The sequence below is a fragment of the Xiphophorus hellerii genome, chromosome 19 (genome assembly GCF_003331165.1).
Source record: "Xiphophorus hellerii strain 12219 chromosome 19, Xiphophorus_hellerii-4.1, whole genome shotgun sequence".
NCBI classification, from domain to species: domain Eukaryota; kingdom Metazoa; phylum Chordata; class Actinopteri; order Cyprinodontiformes; family Poeciliidae; genus Xiphophorus; species Xiphophorus hellerii.
The window spans coordinates 21,739,151-21,754,165 of NC_045690.1; the positions used below are offsets into that span (position 1 = coordinate 21,739,151).

At 40.8% G+C, this 15,015-nt stretch overlaps 1 protein-coding gene across 2 annotated transcripts; it reads left to right on the forward strand.

The window, feature by feature from the left end:
* Positions 1–994: 994 nt before the first annotated feature.
* txlnbb (taxilin beta b) lies at positions 995–10,644 on the forward strand. Of its 2 annotated transcripts, none has more exons than XM_032547222.1 (10): positions 995–1,126; positions 5,868–6,139; positions 6,404–6,495; positions 6,591–6,761; positions 7,769–8,038; positions 8,261–8,380; positions 8,463–8,537; positions 8,633–8,725; positions 8,864–8,959; positions 10,086–10,644. In XM_032547222.1, the coding sequence occupies exons 2-10, from the start codon at positions 5,905–5,907 to the stop codon at positions 10,575–10,577; spliced, it is 1,644 nt and encodes a 547-aa protein (XP_032403113.1). In that variant the 5' UTR covers positions 995–1,126; positions 5,868–5,904; the 3' UTR covers positions 10,578–10,644. The 2 variants fall into 2 exon arrangements, with proteins under 2 accessions (XP_032403113.1, XP_032403114.1); XM_032547223.1 differs by having other exon boundaries at positions 996–1,126; positions 7,769–7,963.
* Positions 10,645–15,015: the final 4,371 nt, after the last annotated feature.

Sequence of the window (15,015 nt, forward strand, 5' to 3'; positions counted from 1 at the left end):
CAAGTTATGATTAGAAAATGGAGAGTCCTTTCAGGAAAGTTGTTTAAATTGCAAAATCAAATTTCTTTTATGCATACAGCATTTTTGTAACAGCTGAAGTGAACATATATACTTAATTATGTTATAAGATGACACAATGCATAATACCGCCACTTATGATTATAAAACATGACACGAGTTTCAAAGTCAGAAGTATGAGCTTTAAAGTGAAAATATAAGAGTTAGAATTTGAAGTAAAATGTCAAATTGTAAAATATAAAGTCAAACTTGAGAAAATCACAATACTGATAAGAATAATTTTGAATTTGAAAGAAAATCTGTTAGGAATTTCAGAGGTGGGATGCAAAACATTCAAAAATATGATTTCATTCAAAGTCAAAATCAGAGTTTAAAAAAAAAAGAAATCTGATAATCACGACACAAAGTGCCTGTGTGTGTTCTGTCACGTCTTCTCTTATCTAACACAACAGGCAACAAGTTTAAGAAAGGATAAAAGTTGACTTGGGTTCAGCAAAGTTGGCTTCTCTCTGGATAAACTTGGTTTTACCTTTTGCTAAAACTTGTTAAAAAAAAACATACACTTTCCTTTGTAAGAAAATTATATTCGTAACAAGTTTTACCCTGATTACAAATTCTTCATCTGCATGAACGGGCCAAATTTGCACCATTTCTGAATTGCCGTTGGGGGCCACAAAAAAATCCGTCCAAGGGCCACAATTGGCCACCGGGCCGCACTTTGGACATCCCTGGCCTACATGACGTCAGGAGACCTATATACATTTTTAACATTCACACTGTGGAGGACTTTTTCCTCCAAATCCAGCCAATCAGAGATGGATGGTCTTTTATTCCACCTCTCTGCTGCTCTGTCACTCCTCTCTTAAGGCCCATTTGTCAAAATGAGTATATGAAATGAGGAAACTAAAACATCAAAAAGTGATATATTAATAGCAGAACATGCAGATTGCAGACATGCTGCAGAGAGTCTCCCTCTCCCTGCTCAGAGTGAGCCGCTCTCTCCTGGTTTATTTTGAGGCGGTCTTATCACAGCTGTCGTATCGCTGGTGGCCGCCTGTCCGAAACCCCTCGCCACTCTTTTCCTTTTCCCTTCTGGACCTTTGTCCCGGTAAGACCCCATTTGCTTGCGACCCTTCCTCTTAGTGGATTGCCTAACATGAAGATATGAGCCAAAGCCATTTTGCTGGAGCCGCTTTCCGACTCTCCCGTCGTTCTCTTAACTTACTAATGCGTGTTTCGCTGCATGTGGTGACAAGCTGACCGAGTTTGTTGGGGGACGAGGAGCCGGTCGGCGCAGTGAGACCTGCCTGCGTCATTTGTTTACAACAAATTCCCTTGTCGGAGGAAACATTTAAATATCTCACTGAGAACTTTGTTCTACAAAAACTCAGCTACAAGATTCCCCAATACTTTCTTTTGTAATATTTGTTTTTTTTAACCTCCTTTTAAAATATCGAAGCGAGTCTCTCACATAACCCTTTTATGTGAATATAAATAGCCGAAGAACTCTTTGTTTTCACTGACCCCCGACATCAGCAAGAGTGGATTAGAAACGACAACAAGAAAAAAAAATTAATAAATAAATAACGTGCCCATATTAAGAAGTCCCAAAAATAGCTTGTGGGTCTGGAACAGGTGCCATGTGCTCTGCTTGTGAAAGCGCAGGCTGCGTGAAGGCAGGACTAATTTTATGCGCCTCAGACAGGCTCTGACTGTGAGTGTGCACAACACAGGCAGGCAATGTCACGTCTCATCACACCATTTGCTCTCTCCTGATTGGTTGGACAAAAGAGCTGTTGCCAGAAAAGGACGATGTTTCTCATAATCTGTGTTTAAGCAATCCAACACCCTGACCAGCATCTGGTGTTTTGTGCAAAGTCTCGTTTTGTCGTACATTTACGTACATTCTTGTATCCTGCGAAAAGTTAGGATGCTGTGTAAAAATAAAAACGGACTGTTATAAAAAAAAAAAAAATTTTTTCAATATAATTAAGTGAAACCAGGCAATATATCAAAAGTTGGCGGATTTGTTTTTAACTTTTGCAGTATCAAATTAAATTTGAATTAATTTAAAATTGCATTTTTCTATTTTTTAATGCTTAGCCGTTTTTTTCCTGGTAGTTATGGTTTAAGACGGAGGTGTGACTGGAGAAAATAGTCCAATCCTTACTGTGGTTGGCTAGCATGACATTGTAAATGCTACACTGCGTGTTCTTTCATTCACAATTTTACCTATTCAATATTTTAAAGCCCTACTATTATCTTGTGACACTATTTAAAAAAAACACACACACTAGCCCAGTTTATTTAACACAAGCAGGGTTAGGCTATTGATTCATGTGGTAGATCTCAGCCGGCTGGTGAGAGAAAAAGTACATATTGGTCTCAAAAAGTTTGGGCACCCCTGGGCTAAAGTGATTAGTGTGATTTTAAGGCTACTAAAGAAGGGATTGACAACAATAAACAACATTACACAACACTTAACATTTGGTTAAAATGGATGACTCCATTCTATGTGCCTGCATGGCCACAAAGCTAACATAATAACATGGATGTTTTAAATGGAAAGCCTTGAATTAGTTTATTTTTTAGTGTAATAACAAGGTAAAAATTCATCCACTGGATTTTTAATTTTTTACATGAACTAAGGCGGTGAATTGATGACTTTAAGTAAGTGGGCTCAAACTCCTCTCCTCAAGCACCACAGTCCAGCAACTTTTAGATATCTCTCGGCTTCAGCCCGCATGGCTTCAATATTTGCTCATTAGCAGAGCTAAACATTGACTGGATGCTAGAGATGCAGTTTTACCATTTAATTCAACTGCGTAGGACAAGGGACACATCTAAAAGTTGTAGTACTCTGGTCCTCAAGGACTGCAGTTTGAGACTACAGCCTAAAGGCGTAGTACAAGTAGTTCTGTTAGTACTTGGCACTGTGTTTAGTGGCAACTAAATTATATTTTTGTATCAACTACTTACAAGGTAAATTAAGCAAATTAATGATTAGCAAATTTGAGCCAGAAAGGTAGAAAATTTAGTTCATGTTCTTCTTTTCTCTGCTTCAATCTACATTATAGAATATTTCAAGAATCAGTAATCTAAAAGTTTTTACTTCATCTTTATTTTCCCAAATGTTGAATCAGGAAATTGCAGAGCAAGTGAATAACAACATTCCTTCAAATTCTTAGAAGTCTTAAATGCCTGGACAGTAAGGTGGTATTTTTTGAGGTGGTATTCGCTAGAAAAGTCCCGAACTACGGAGTTATAGTGTAATTCTTTCATGCAACATAGCTAGCACTAGCTAACTACTGTTGAGAAAGCGAGATATATTTGCTACCTGTTGCTCGTTGTTCTCTCGTCTCTGCAGGTCCGTTAATGTCGTGTGTAAAAGTGAAACCACAAAGACAACAGCCACTGTTCAACTTCATCCAGAATTTTATTCAAACAATCAAGTGCATAAAAATCACATCAACAGCTCATCATAATCATCAGAAACCAAAGCCACAAAGACGAAATTAATTACCTTACAAAAATACGAAGCCGCGCCTTCGGAGACCACCGTGTGGCAGTTAAGACAGTTCCACCCCAGTGATCTGACCAGCTGTTTTAGCCGTGTTTCTATTGTCTGATGCGTTCTAACGTACCGTTTAGAGGTGGAGTCAAACAGCCCATAATGACGTGTTGCTGTTTGCACGCCAGAGACCATGCAGGTGTTACGAAGGCCAAGGGATGAATTCATCGCTGTCTAAGCTGTCCTCCCTGCACACTTTCCCAGCATACGAACAATAGATGTGCTCATTTCATATGGAAACATTTTACTCAAGAAAGCGGGACCAGAGTTTATCAGCTATCCGTATTTTTCATCCCTTCAAACTGGTTCCTGAACCGCACCGAGCTCTCCTGACCTCTGACCCAGTGCATCAAACAGTAGATTTTGACTATAGAAATTAGCACACGTTTCATATAATACCTTCAAGCTCTTATAAAACAGACATGAACAGTTTCAATACCAAAACATCTGTTAGACTCAATATTTTCTGATTAGTTGTCAACTTCCTTAGTTATAATGAACTAAAACAATTTCCAAATGAATATATGACTTATACACTCTTAAGAATGTGATCTAATATAAAAAACTACTGATTAGATTAATTTTAATCAAATCGTGATATTATATCTAAGAAAAATGTTCTACTGATTAAGTTATGTATCGATTAAACCATGAGTCTAAATCTAACCTAAACTGAGGCCTACTCAAAACACTCAGGATCAGTCCAATAGTTCAACATGCACTAAAGTTAAACATCATTAAAACTAGCATAATTAAACTTTCCAACACTAACTGGTTAATAACCTGCCCTCTAACAATATTTTATATTTGAAGAGCAAAGTTCATCTTAAACCACAATACTATAAATAGCTTGTCCATATGTAATTTATGACTAGTTCTTTGTGAAAATGCAGCCAGCTAGCTCTAGCTTGTGCTAACAGCTTAGCAGCTAAAAGTCTGATTTTGGCTTAACGTGAACTAACTAGTTCTTACTAAAGAACTAAAGTCATTAACTCAACTTACTGACACTAACAGTGTTACACAACATAATATCACTGTCTTACATTTTCTTATTTCTTCCTGTGGAACAGCTTCAGCTAACTCTGAAGTGGTTGTTCAGTACAAAATGGCGGCTCGTGAAGAACAATGAGGCTTCTTCTAGTTTTTTCTTGACGTCAACAAACCGCATCTGGGTTAAATAAGCAATTCGGCGTTTTATTTATTTAATGCTTCTGAATCAAAAAGCAGCAAATACAGTACAGACCAAAAGTTTGGACACACCTTTTAATTCAATGAGTTTCCTTTATTTTCATGACTATTTATATTGTAGATTCACACTGAAGGCATCAAAACTATGAATAACACATGTGGAAATATGCACTAAACAAAACAGTGTAAAACAACTGAAAATACCCCTTATATTCTAGTTTCTTCAAGGTAGCAACCTTTTGCTGTGATTACTGTTTTGCACACACTCTGCATTTTCTTGATGAGCTTCAAGAGGTAGTCACCTGAAATGGTTTTCACTTCATAGGTCAACCTGCCCTGTCAGGTTAATAAGTGGGATTTCTTGCCTTATAAATAGTCATGAAAATAAAGAAAACCCATTGAATTAGAAGGTGTGTCCAAACCTTTGGTCTGTACTGTATATAAATAATAAAATTAATAATAAAACTGAATGTCTCAGATCTCAGCAACAAAATAGCTTAATTTCCAGCAGCCATTGAGACATATTTATCATAATCACATTTCTTATGAGCCATTTCTGTTGGATCTATTTTGGTTCCCAACCTGCAAGGAATCGACCAAAAACACAAGTTACTCTTCTGCAGAAGAGGGAAGAGAAGCCAGACACGGAGAACCGTAGTCAAACACTGTCTGGGATCAACTTCGCCGGCTCTCAGTCCTCAACTGCCTTTTACTGAAACATAGTATGACCTAATCACATGAACATTGTAGCTCTAAACAGCTGCAACGTGACCTAATTGATTGCACTGCATTTAAATACAAGCTCTTTTCTTTAAGTCTGCGTGTGACTATTGACATGGCATTGTTTCCTATATGTCTGATAAAACAAGAAGAGTGTGTAAACGTTTCTTACCTCCAAACAAACATCCAAAGAACAGTTAATAATGTACCACAGAAAGAAAAGGAGCCTAGTAAAAAACACGAAAGAATAATAATATGACAACATAACCTTTCAGATAAACTCATAATTTAAATGAACTTAGACAATAATTTTCCCAACAATTTCTCTCGCCGTTTCCAAGTTGAAGTGTTGTCATGGTGTCCATTACAGAGCCGGGTCGCTCCCTTGTTTGTACTCGCTGAGGATTATGGAGGCTTGTCAGGAGAGCGGCCCAGCCCCCACCGGTCCCGGAGCGTCTCCGGCCGAGGATCGCCACATTGACCTGACAGAGGACCTGGGCCAACAGCTGGAGGACATCATTAGCACCTACCAGGCAGCCCAGATTCCAGCTGAGCCAGAGGACATAGAGGAGGTCACAGCTGCCAAAGAGCCAGATGCCCGCAAGGACCAGAAACTAGAGAAGAAAATGCTCAAAAATCTAGGTCTCTTTATTTCTTCTTTCCTGAATATTTCATCGATTTTAAGTTGCATGGGTTCGGATTCAGCTCAGTCAGCAAAAGTCCTATAGTTTTACTGAAATCGATAGCTGTGTAAGCTCATCTGTCAGGTATAATACTACGCTGAACCTTTTGTACACTGTTTTAGTCACTGAGAGATTTTTTTTTCCCCAGTGTGGGTTACACAGCTTGTGTAATTTTACATCTTTACACATTGTTGACAATGATGGATGATGTCTAACTGCTCAGGTAAGGAGGCCATGCAGCTCATGCAAAGTTTGAACAAACTCGACACTCCAGAGCAGAAACTGGAAACCATCATAAAGAAGCACGCTGAGCTGGTGAGTAACGGGAAAATCCAGGCACTCCTGCCCAGATTAATCTGATGAACATCTGATGAATTTGTGTGTGTGTGTGTGTGTGTGTGTTTCTCCAGCTGGAGGAGCATCGCAGTGACCAGAAGCAGATGAAGACTCTGCAAAAGAAGCTGCTCCAAGTGATGAAGGAGAAGGACCAGCTGCAGAGCGAGCACAGCCGGGCGGTGCTGGCTCGCAGCAAACTGGAGGGGCTCTGCAGGGAGCTGCAAAGGCACAACAAGACCTTAAAGGTCCGTCACTAATGATGTCATCCAGAAACATTCAAGCGTAAACCATCCAAGAGTCAAACCTGAGCTTCATGCCGGTGTTCAGGTTAAAATAACAGGTGGCGTCAACATAAACCCGGTTCCGCATTAGAAAACTCAAGATCCACACAGTGGTTTGCAAAAGTATTCACACCATTTGAACTCCGACTTTCACACTTCACATCTTCAAACTTTCACACATTTTGTAGGAATTGTGTGTGAAAGACCAACACGAAGGAGTGCAATATTGCAAAGTGGTAGGAAAATGGACATAGTTTTTCAGAAAACCTTAAGTATTCACTCTTTAATACTTTGCAGATTGAGCCGCCATGCGCTGCAAGCATAACTCTCTTGACGTTTTACCCGAGTGAAGTTGGCCACTCCATCTTCTTCAAATTAAACGAAATTGGGGTCAAATGTTTGCGCCGGTTTGTGTAGCCAAACTTTTCGTTTGCGCCCCTGTTATTTTAAAGATATTGAAAATAATACGTTTCTAGAGGTCGTCAAAGGTCAACCAGCCCCCACGACATTTACAAATTCACACGAAATATTGTGTCAATCATCTGCGCTAAGGTTGTGCTGGTCTCCGTTGCAAAATATTTTTTGTTTGAGCCGTTATAAATTTTAAAAGATCAACCTACCTTCCCCACTGCTGCTTTTGGAGTCACTAAGTAGCTGTTTTATGGTGAGATAATTATTAGAAATCCTTCTCTATCCAATATAAATCTCAAAATAGTCTGAATTTTAAAATTTTGTTTTGGTTTTCAGAAAAAAATCTGGCAAAATGGGAAGCAGAATGAATCTGATTACTTAAAGAGCTTTCACAAGTTGTCACCAACAAAAAGTGATACACTTTAATTCAGTTTTCTCTATCAGGCGGTCAATTTTCTCAGAACGTGTTAAGACGTTGGTGAAAAACCCTTCCTCTTCTCAGAAACCACGGGTGCTGGGAAATGCTGTGCTAAGTGCTAACACTCCTCCCTGAATCGCAGGAGGAGACGCTGCAGCGGTGCAGAGAAGACGACTTAAAGAGGAAAGAGATCACCACCCACTTCCAGGGGACCCTGAGCGACATCCAAGCCCAGATAGAGGAGCACAGCAGCCGCAACACCACGCTGTGTCAGGAGAACGGCGCCCTGGCAGAAAAACTCAAGGCCCTCATTGCACAATACGACCAGCGAGAGGCGGTATGGAGCTTACCACACACACAGCCGTCAACTCTGTGCCAGACTCAAAGAGCAGATACAGTACATCACAGAAAGGTCAAACCGTACTCTCACTCTGCACCGGGGGGGTAAACATTAATTTGACGCAATGTGCTCATGCAATCCCTGACGCATCTGCATCCATGCATTCATTACCTGCAACTTTCACCCTGGTCTTACTTCTATTAGACACAGTAGTCCAGCCAAAGCTTTCCGAGCGAGAAGTGAAATATCGCTCTGTGTGAAAGCGACTCATAAATCCCCTTGATTGTCTACCAGAACTTGGAAAAAGTTTTCAAGCACAGAGATCTGAAGGAGAAACTTCTGGAAACCAAGCTAGAGCAGGCCAATCTGATCCTGAAGGAGGCCGAGGGGAAGCACAAGCTGGAGAAAGAGCTTGTACGTCCAGTGAATCACGTTTGGGTTATGAGTAAATATGAGTCTGCATGTATTAACGTGGGATGTGTCGATACCACAACAGCTTCTTAAACAAGTGGCGGAGTACAAGCTGCAGCTGAGAGGCCTGAAGGAGCAAGAAACAGACATGAGGAGTCAGGTAGGGCAACCCACCTAACTCCTCAGGTAACATTTGCTTGTTTTATTTCAGTTTTAGATTGCTTTCTCTCTAATGTTTTCATAAACTCTTCCCAGCTTGACATGTACTCCAAAAAGTTTGACGAGTTCCAAGGTACGGTGTCGAAGAGCAACAGCGTCTACAGCGGCTTCAAACAGGACATGGACAAAGTAAGAATGGCTTTTTGTAATGTTTCCTTCTAGTTTCCTGTCACTTGCAAAGTTGAAGGAAGCAAAAATAGAACGATCCGCCCAGATTTTTAGGAACAAGAAACGTGTTTTGCAGTGTGCTGTATTTGTATTGTTTAGATGGCCAAGAAAATGAAGAAGCTGGAGAAAGAGTGCCATTCATGGAAGACGCGCTTTGACAGCTGCAACAAGAATCTCATTGACATGGTGGCTGATGTAAGCAACAATTTTCAACAAACTTGAGTGTTTTTTAAGGATTTTATGTGATAGACCAACACTACCTCCCTAACACACCAGACAGGTTTAGTGATAGACCAAACGGAAAACACCTGCTAGCACCATCCCCACTGTTGACGAGGCAGCCTGCGGTAGAATCGAGCTCTGAGAACGTTTAGCACCCCCTGCTGACACGAGAGCACTTTCAGGTGGTACAGGTCAACAAATGCGCCAGTTTTATACTAACAAAGCAAAGCCTTCATAATTTGAAAGTATGTTATCAATCAGTGTTTGAAATATTTACTTAATAATCTACCTCAGCTGGTTGTTCACAGCGTAAGCAATTTCCAGTAAGCTTCTTGTATGCATCACGGACAAATGTTGGCGATTGTATAAAGTCTATTGGTAACACCAAATGTGTCCGACGCTTTGAGTTTGAGGCATTTACACTCTGAATGCAGACCCTTGACATTTTGCTCTACAACTAGTGTTTTGCATGTTTAGTTTACATTCAAAGTCTAAGCGGAGGCGCGTCAGACGTGTTATCTCTAGTCGTTGTTTTCCGTTGGACGCTCCAAATGGTTCAAATCACAGCGCGCTAGACGCTCAAAACGCGCCGTGATGATCTTGACGCACCTCCACATAGACTTTGAATGTAAACCAGACCCGTTTGAACGCATTTGGTGTGAACGCACCATAAAATTTAAAAAGAGTCCACTGGGCAACTCCAGTGTCTCAGTAGCTGAGGGTCCAGATCCTCCGTATTAAGTAAAGCATAGAACACGGGGCGGCTTTTTACCAGGCTAAGTTAGCAACACAAAAATCAGCAAATCCCACCAATTTCCAACTTGCAAAAGGAAATTGTTAAACTCTGGTGTGATGTCATTCCCTGATCTGACGTACGACTTCCCAGACAAATCTAAGCACAATTGAGATAAACTTTGCCTTTGCACTTTATTTCAGCTGCCCTGAAATAAAATGCTCCTCAGGGTCTCATGCGCCTTTGGGACGGTCTTTGGTCTAGCACATACGTTTTCAATTAAAACATTGATGTTTGTTGTTGTAATGTAAGAAAATACCTCAATTAGAGAGAACTACAAGTGTTTAGTCTGTGTCATCTCAACAGAGAACCATCAAGGAAAAGGAGTTTGAGCTTCTCACCATCAAGAACCAGAAGCTCGAGAGTCTTTGCAGGGCTTTACAGGAGCAAAGGAAGAACCTATCTGAGCAGGTACAGGGAGCTCAACCAGACAAACACCCTTATGAGCAAGAGCAGAAGGAAGGCGGTGAGGTGCCGGAGATTCCTACAGGTCAAAAAGAGGATCATCCAGCTCAGGACACAGGAAACCCCGCCTCCGCCGAATCACTAGCGCAAACAACTCCGCTAACCCAGGCACTGGCTAAACTGAAGGCTGAGCAGGCTCTACTGAAAGAGATCGCTGGTTCTTTCACAATATCTCACACGGCACCCACAGAATCAGCAGATAGTCAGTCACATGGACTCTCCGAGGGCATCGAAGGGCCAAAGGAGAAGCAAGCAGAGGAGAGCAAACACCAGGACGTCCATGAGGATCAAAGTCAAGAACAGCGAGATCGGGAGATGGAGTCAGTTGATTAATGCAGAAACCGCTGTGACAGAAAACCGGCTGCATGTGAGAATACAAAAAATATTTTAAAAACCCCAACATGAACTTTTGTCTTTATTGTCCGTTCATAATGCCACGAATAAAGGTTGAGGTTGCTTTTAGATCTTACCACAAGAGAATTACACATGTGGACTTTTAAGCATAGTTGAGAATAAAATGTTAGCCTTTGTTTTTGGCTAATATTTAGAACTTTACATGAAGAAAAGTTAGATTAAAACTCCTAGAACTCCAAAAGGGAGAGATGCCCAAAACACACCTAGTAACCAAAAGGTTGGGCATCTCTCGTTCTGTGGCCTAATGAGAGATGCCCAACTTTCTGGTCTCTATATGTCTCTCATGTTTGGAACAGAAACAGCTGTCTACATCTGGCTAAAAAGGGCTAAAGAGACTGTACCTCTGCACAACTAAAGAAAACCACCACAGCGTGAACTCTCATTGGGTATTAAGTAGACAGTACAGCAGGGGAGACCCTTATGGTGCGTTCACATCAAAAGCGTTTTGAGCGTCAGGCGCGTCTGGTTTACTTTCTATGTGGAGGCGCATCGAGGGCCGTTTGGGCGCGTTTTGAAAACGCGTCCAATGGACGCGTCCATTGGAAAACATCGACTAGAGCTGACGCGTCTAACGTGCCCTCGACGCACCTCGACATAGACTTTGAACGTAAACCAGACAGGTGAAACACTAGGTGTAGAGCAAAATGTGATGCGTCTGCACTTTGAATGCAGACGCATCGAATTTGAAGTGTCGGACGCATTTTTGATGCGCGTAACGCTTTTGGTGTGAACGCACCACTAGACCTTCAGAACTGCCTCGAGTCTTTGTGGCACAGAGTCAACAAAGTGTCAGAGACATTCCTCAGGGATTTTGGTCCATACTGACGTGATTTGTTGGCTGCACATCAAATTTCATTCTACCTCACCCCAAAGACGATTTGTTGGATTGAGAACTGGTGAGATCATGGCAGCACAGTGACCTTGATTTAAGCATGCATTTTCTAATTTAGCAAAAAAAAAAATTTCAAAGTAGACAAATAATTATTAAAAACGTGTTATGCAGTTTTTCAGACTGGCCTCTTGAGGACGTTTGAGGTGTAAAAAGTTGCGTATCTTTTTGAAGAGCCACATTTTAAAAAGTACACGACTAGTTTCTTGTGCCAAGACGCTCGCATGTTTTGTTGAAAGCAGCAGAGCTCTGCTGGACCTCGCTGAGAAAGAGAGCAAGGGAGGTAGGTGGGCAGCGTTTTGTGAGGCCAGACAAGCGCACATAAAAATAGACGGCGGACACCGTGCTCTGCAGTTGGCTGCCGATTTATGGGGGCAGCCTGATTGGTGGACGCAGGAGGCCTGTCAGTCGGTACACATCAGAGTCTAAATGCATGTATTTTGTGTCAAACTGGTTTTTGAAAGGAGTTCATCAGTCAGAAAATACAGACAGACCTAAACCAGTCATTTCTGCTCCAAATTTGTAACAGTGTGTTTTTTTTAATATATATATATCTGTAAAGCTCTTTATGTCTTTATTTTTCTTTACTGCAAATGATCCTGTAGACAAAAATGCAGATTCATTAGTACAATTTTGTATTTTCATGTGAAACAATGCGAAACGTTGAAATGTTTTCTTAATTTTTGATTTCCGTAACATATTTCAAAACATTAACAGAAAATATTACACCTCATGAATTCTTTGTACACCAGTTTTTCTGACTTACGGAACAATTAACAACTATTTCTAATAGTCACAGCAAACATTACCACCAAGTGTTTTATTAACATATCTAATTTGAAGATAAAGACACATTTGAGAAATGAAGTGTGGATTTTTACAGCTGGATTAAAAAATATACAACGTAGTTTACAATTGTGTCAAAAGAGACTGCTAATTGCGTTTTGTGTGTGTTTTTGGTAGATTACATCACAACAGGCATTAGAAAGAAAACATGTTTAAAAGAAGAAATTTTCTTTTAAAAAAAAATCCCATGAAAGTAAAGAGGGAAAACTGAGGGAAACACAGAGACTAGCTCAAAGGCCCTTGAATCAATCACTTAATGCCTTAATTTTGATTAAACGGAAGTGCAAATAATTGCTATTAATTTTAATTGTATTATTTGATTAGTTGTTTTTAACACTAGTTGTGGATTTAAATAGCGTTTTACTGGCTTTGTTTTCCCGTAACATATAATTAGCCAGTAATATTTTTACCTTTCCTGTCTACTTAACATCTTTTAAAACAAAAACACGGTGGACCACCGGCGGTGGGCTTAGCAAGTTTTCTGGGGGAAACCCTAAAACAAAACAAAGTAACTTTTTTAAAGATATTTAAAATGTTTTAGGTAAATAATTTCTTAATATTGCTGAAACAAATACAAGTTCCACTGATTACTTCACTTACAACTAGTTTTTTCATCGGTTTTAAGGATTTATTGACATAAAACAAGCTCATATGTCTTGCTGGAAAGTTACTTGTAAGCTGAATTTTATTTCAAGTGTTCTGATATATTTGCATTGGTAACTAGACCAAAAATACTGTGGATTTTGTGTTTTTGCAGTGTAAGTAGAAAAAAAAAACTGAAACATTTCTAGGGGTGTGAATATATTTCCCAAGGTACAGTAGTAGGTAAGAGGAAGCAACAATTTATTTCTAAAGTGACCATCAGATGCTTTATCAGGTCAGATCTTTAACTTGTAACCCTGTAAACCGGAGGACTGACAGAGTAGATGTCTTTCTACCTCTGCCAAAAATATTTCTGCAGTGTCACTTTCTGCAAAGAACAAAGAGGACGTGAAATACTGCCGTTCAAACATGGACAGCACACCTATCCGCACCAAGGCGCATTTAATCAGACTCACGCTCCTGTCTGGGCGCTGATAAGCGGCGATTCCGCTAAAAAATGACCGTTTTCGCTGAAGGCTTCCGTCCAGCGTTTTCACACTTCGCGGTAAGGAGTCATAATTCATTGCCTCTCTGCACCTGGGCCACTTTAGCCGCACTCAGTAAAAGCTGATAAAGCTTCATCTTCCTGACAGCAGCCTTGATGTTGCGGGGCTCTTCCCTCCTTCAAAACATATTTTAATAACTCGCCCTTAGCTGTCGAAATTCCCCCACTGCTTCCCGCAAAGCAGCGCAGCTGGAAGCGATTTTTATTAGCATCAAAATAAAAGAGTACAGGTTTCAACTTGCTTTAGCTAAATGAGCTAAAGCTAAATTAGCTACATGACTAGAGAGGAAAGCGTGTAGCATGTATTTGATTTCACACCCAAGAAAACCGATTATGATGCTATTATACCAGGTTTTTGCTATTATGACCAGGTTTTTGCTATTATGACCAGGTTTTTTTTTTTTTTTTTTTTGTAACCCCTCCAGGGGGTCTTTTTGTGGGCTCTAGTGTCCCTTTTCATGAAGTAGGCTGACAGGAAAGGGGGAGGGAGAGGGGGGAAGACATGCGGTAAATGTCGCCGGGTCCGGGAGTCGAACCCGCGACAGCCGCGTCGAGGACTTGAGGCCTCCAAATGTGGGTCGCGCTAACCCCTACGCCACCACGGCACGCCCCATGACCAGGTTTTTGCTATTATGACCAGGTTTTTGCTATTATGACCAGGTTTTTGCTATTATGACCAGGTTTTTGCTATTATGACCAGGTTTTTGCAGTGTGGAGCCATGAATGTCACCATCTCCGCTGACTTAATTTTAATTTTATAAAACAGCTCAAGTTCAGCCAGGCTTGATCAAGAGTCATTGGACTTTGACTAGGCCATTCTAATAATGCTTTGATCTGTACCAATACATCGTAGCTCCTGCTGGAAGGAGAACTGGAAGGTCAATGCCCTCCCCAGTATGAAGTCTTCTGTATTTTCTGACAAATTTTCTCCGTTATTAACTCCATCCATCTCTTCATCAACTCTGACCAGCAGAAAAACAACTTCATACTTTTAATGTGCATTGTAATGGTTGCCCCCTGATGGTCAACTCTTTTGGAAACCAGTGAATTACTGTGCAGAACAAGCAAACTGCTCTGCCGCAATCCTGTCCACAGGCCCAGAGGCTTGGATTCTTTGATAAAGCTGCTTTTTATGAAATTCAAAGCTTTCTCACGTAGTTTCTAGAAAAAACGACCTGCAGCCCAGGAGAAACTGAGAAAGATTAAGAGATTTTGATCAACCATCGGTTGTTCTCTCGTCTATTTAAAAACGTGACTCTTGCTTGGCCTTGTCAGAGTGCAGCAGCTCTAGCAGACCCTGTTGGTGCCACTCAGGGAAACTGGCACGCATGGTGAATGTGGACAAACTCACGGAGCACATAGGAGACTTTGGACCCTTCCAGAAGAAGATGGTCGTACTTGGGTCTCTGCCATTGGTCCTCATTGCGTTCGAGTTTGTTGGAGTCGTCTTCCTGGGCCACACTCCGGACCACTGG

Bases quoted from the DNA above. Each gene is read 5' to 3' on its own strand.
- txlnbb (XM_032547222.1), top strand. From the start codon at position 5,905: ATGGAGGCTTGTCAGGAGAGCGGCCCAGCCCCCACCGGTCCCGGAGCG. The intron at 6,140-6,403 runs GTCTCTTTATTT...CTAACTGCTCAG, and splicing joins GAAAATGCTCAAAAATCTAG to GTAAGGAGGCCATGCAGCTC. The intron at 8,538-8,632 runs GTAGGGCAACCC...AACTCTTCCCAG, and splicing joins AAACAGACATGAGGAGTCAG to CTTGACATGTACTCCAAAAA.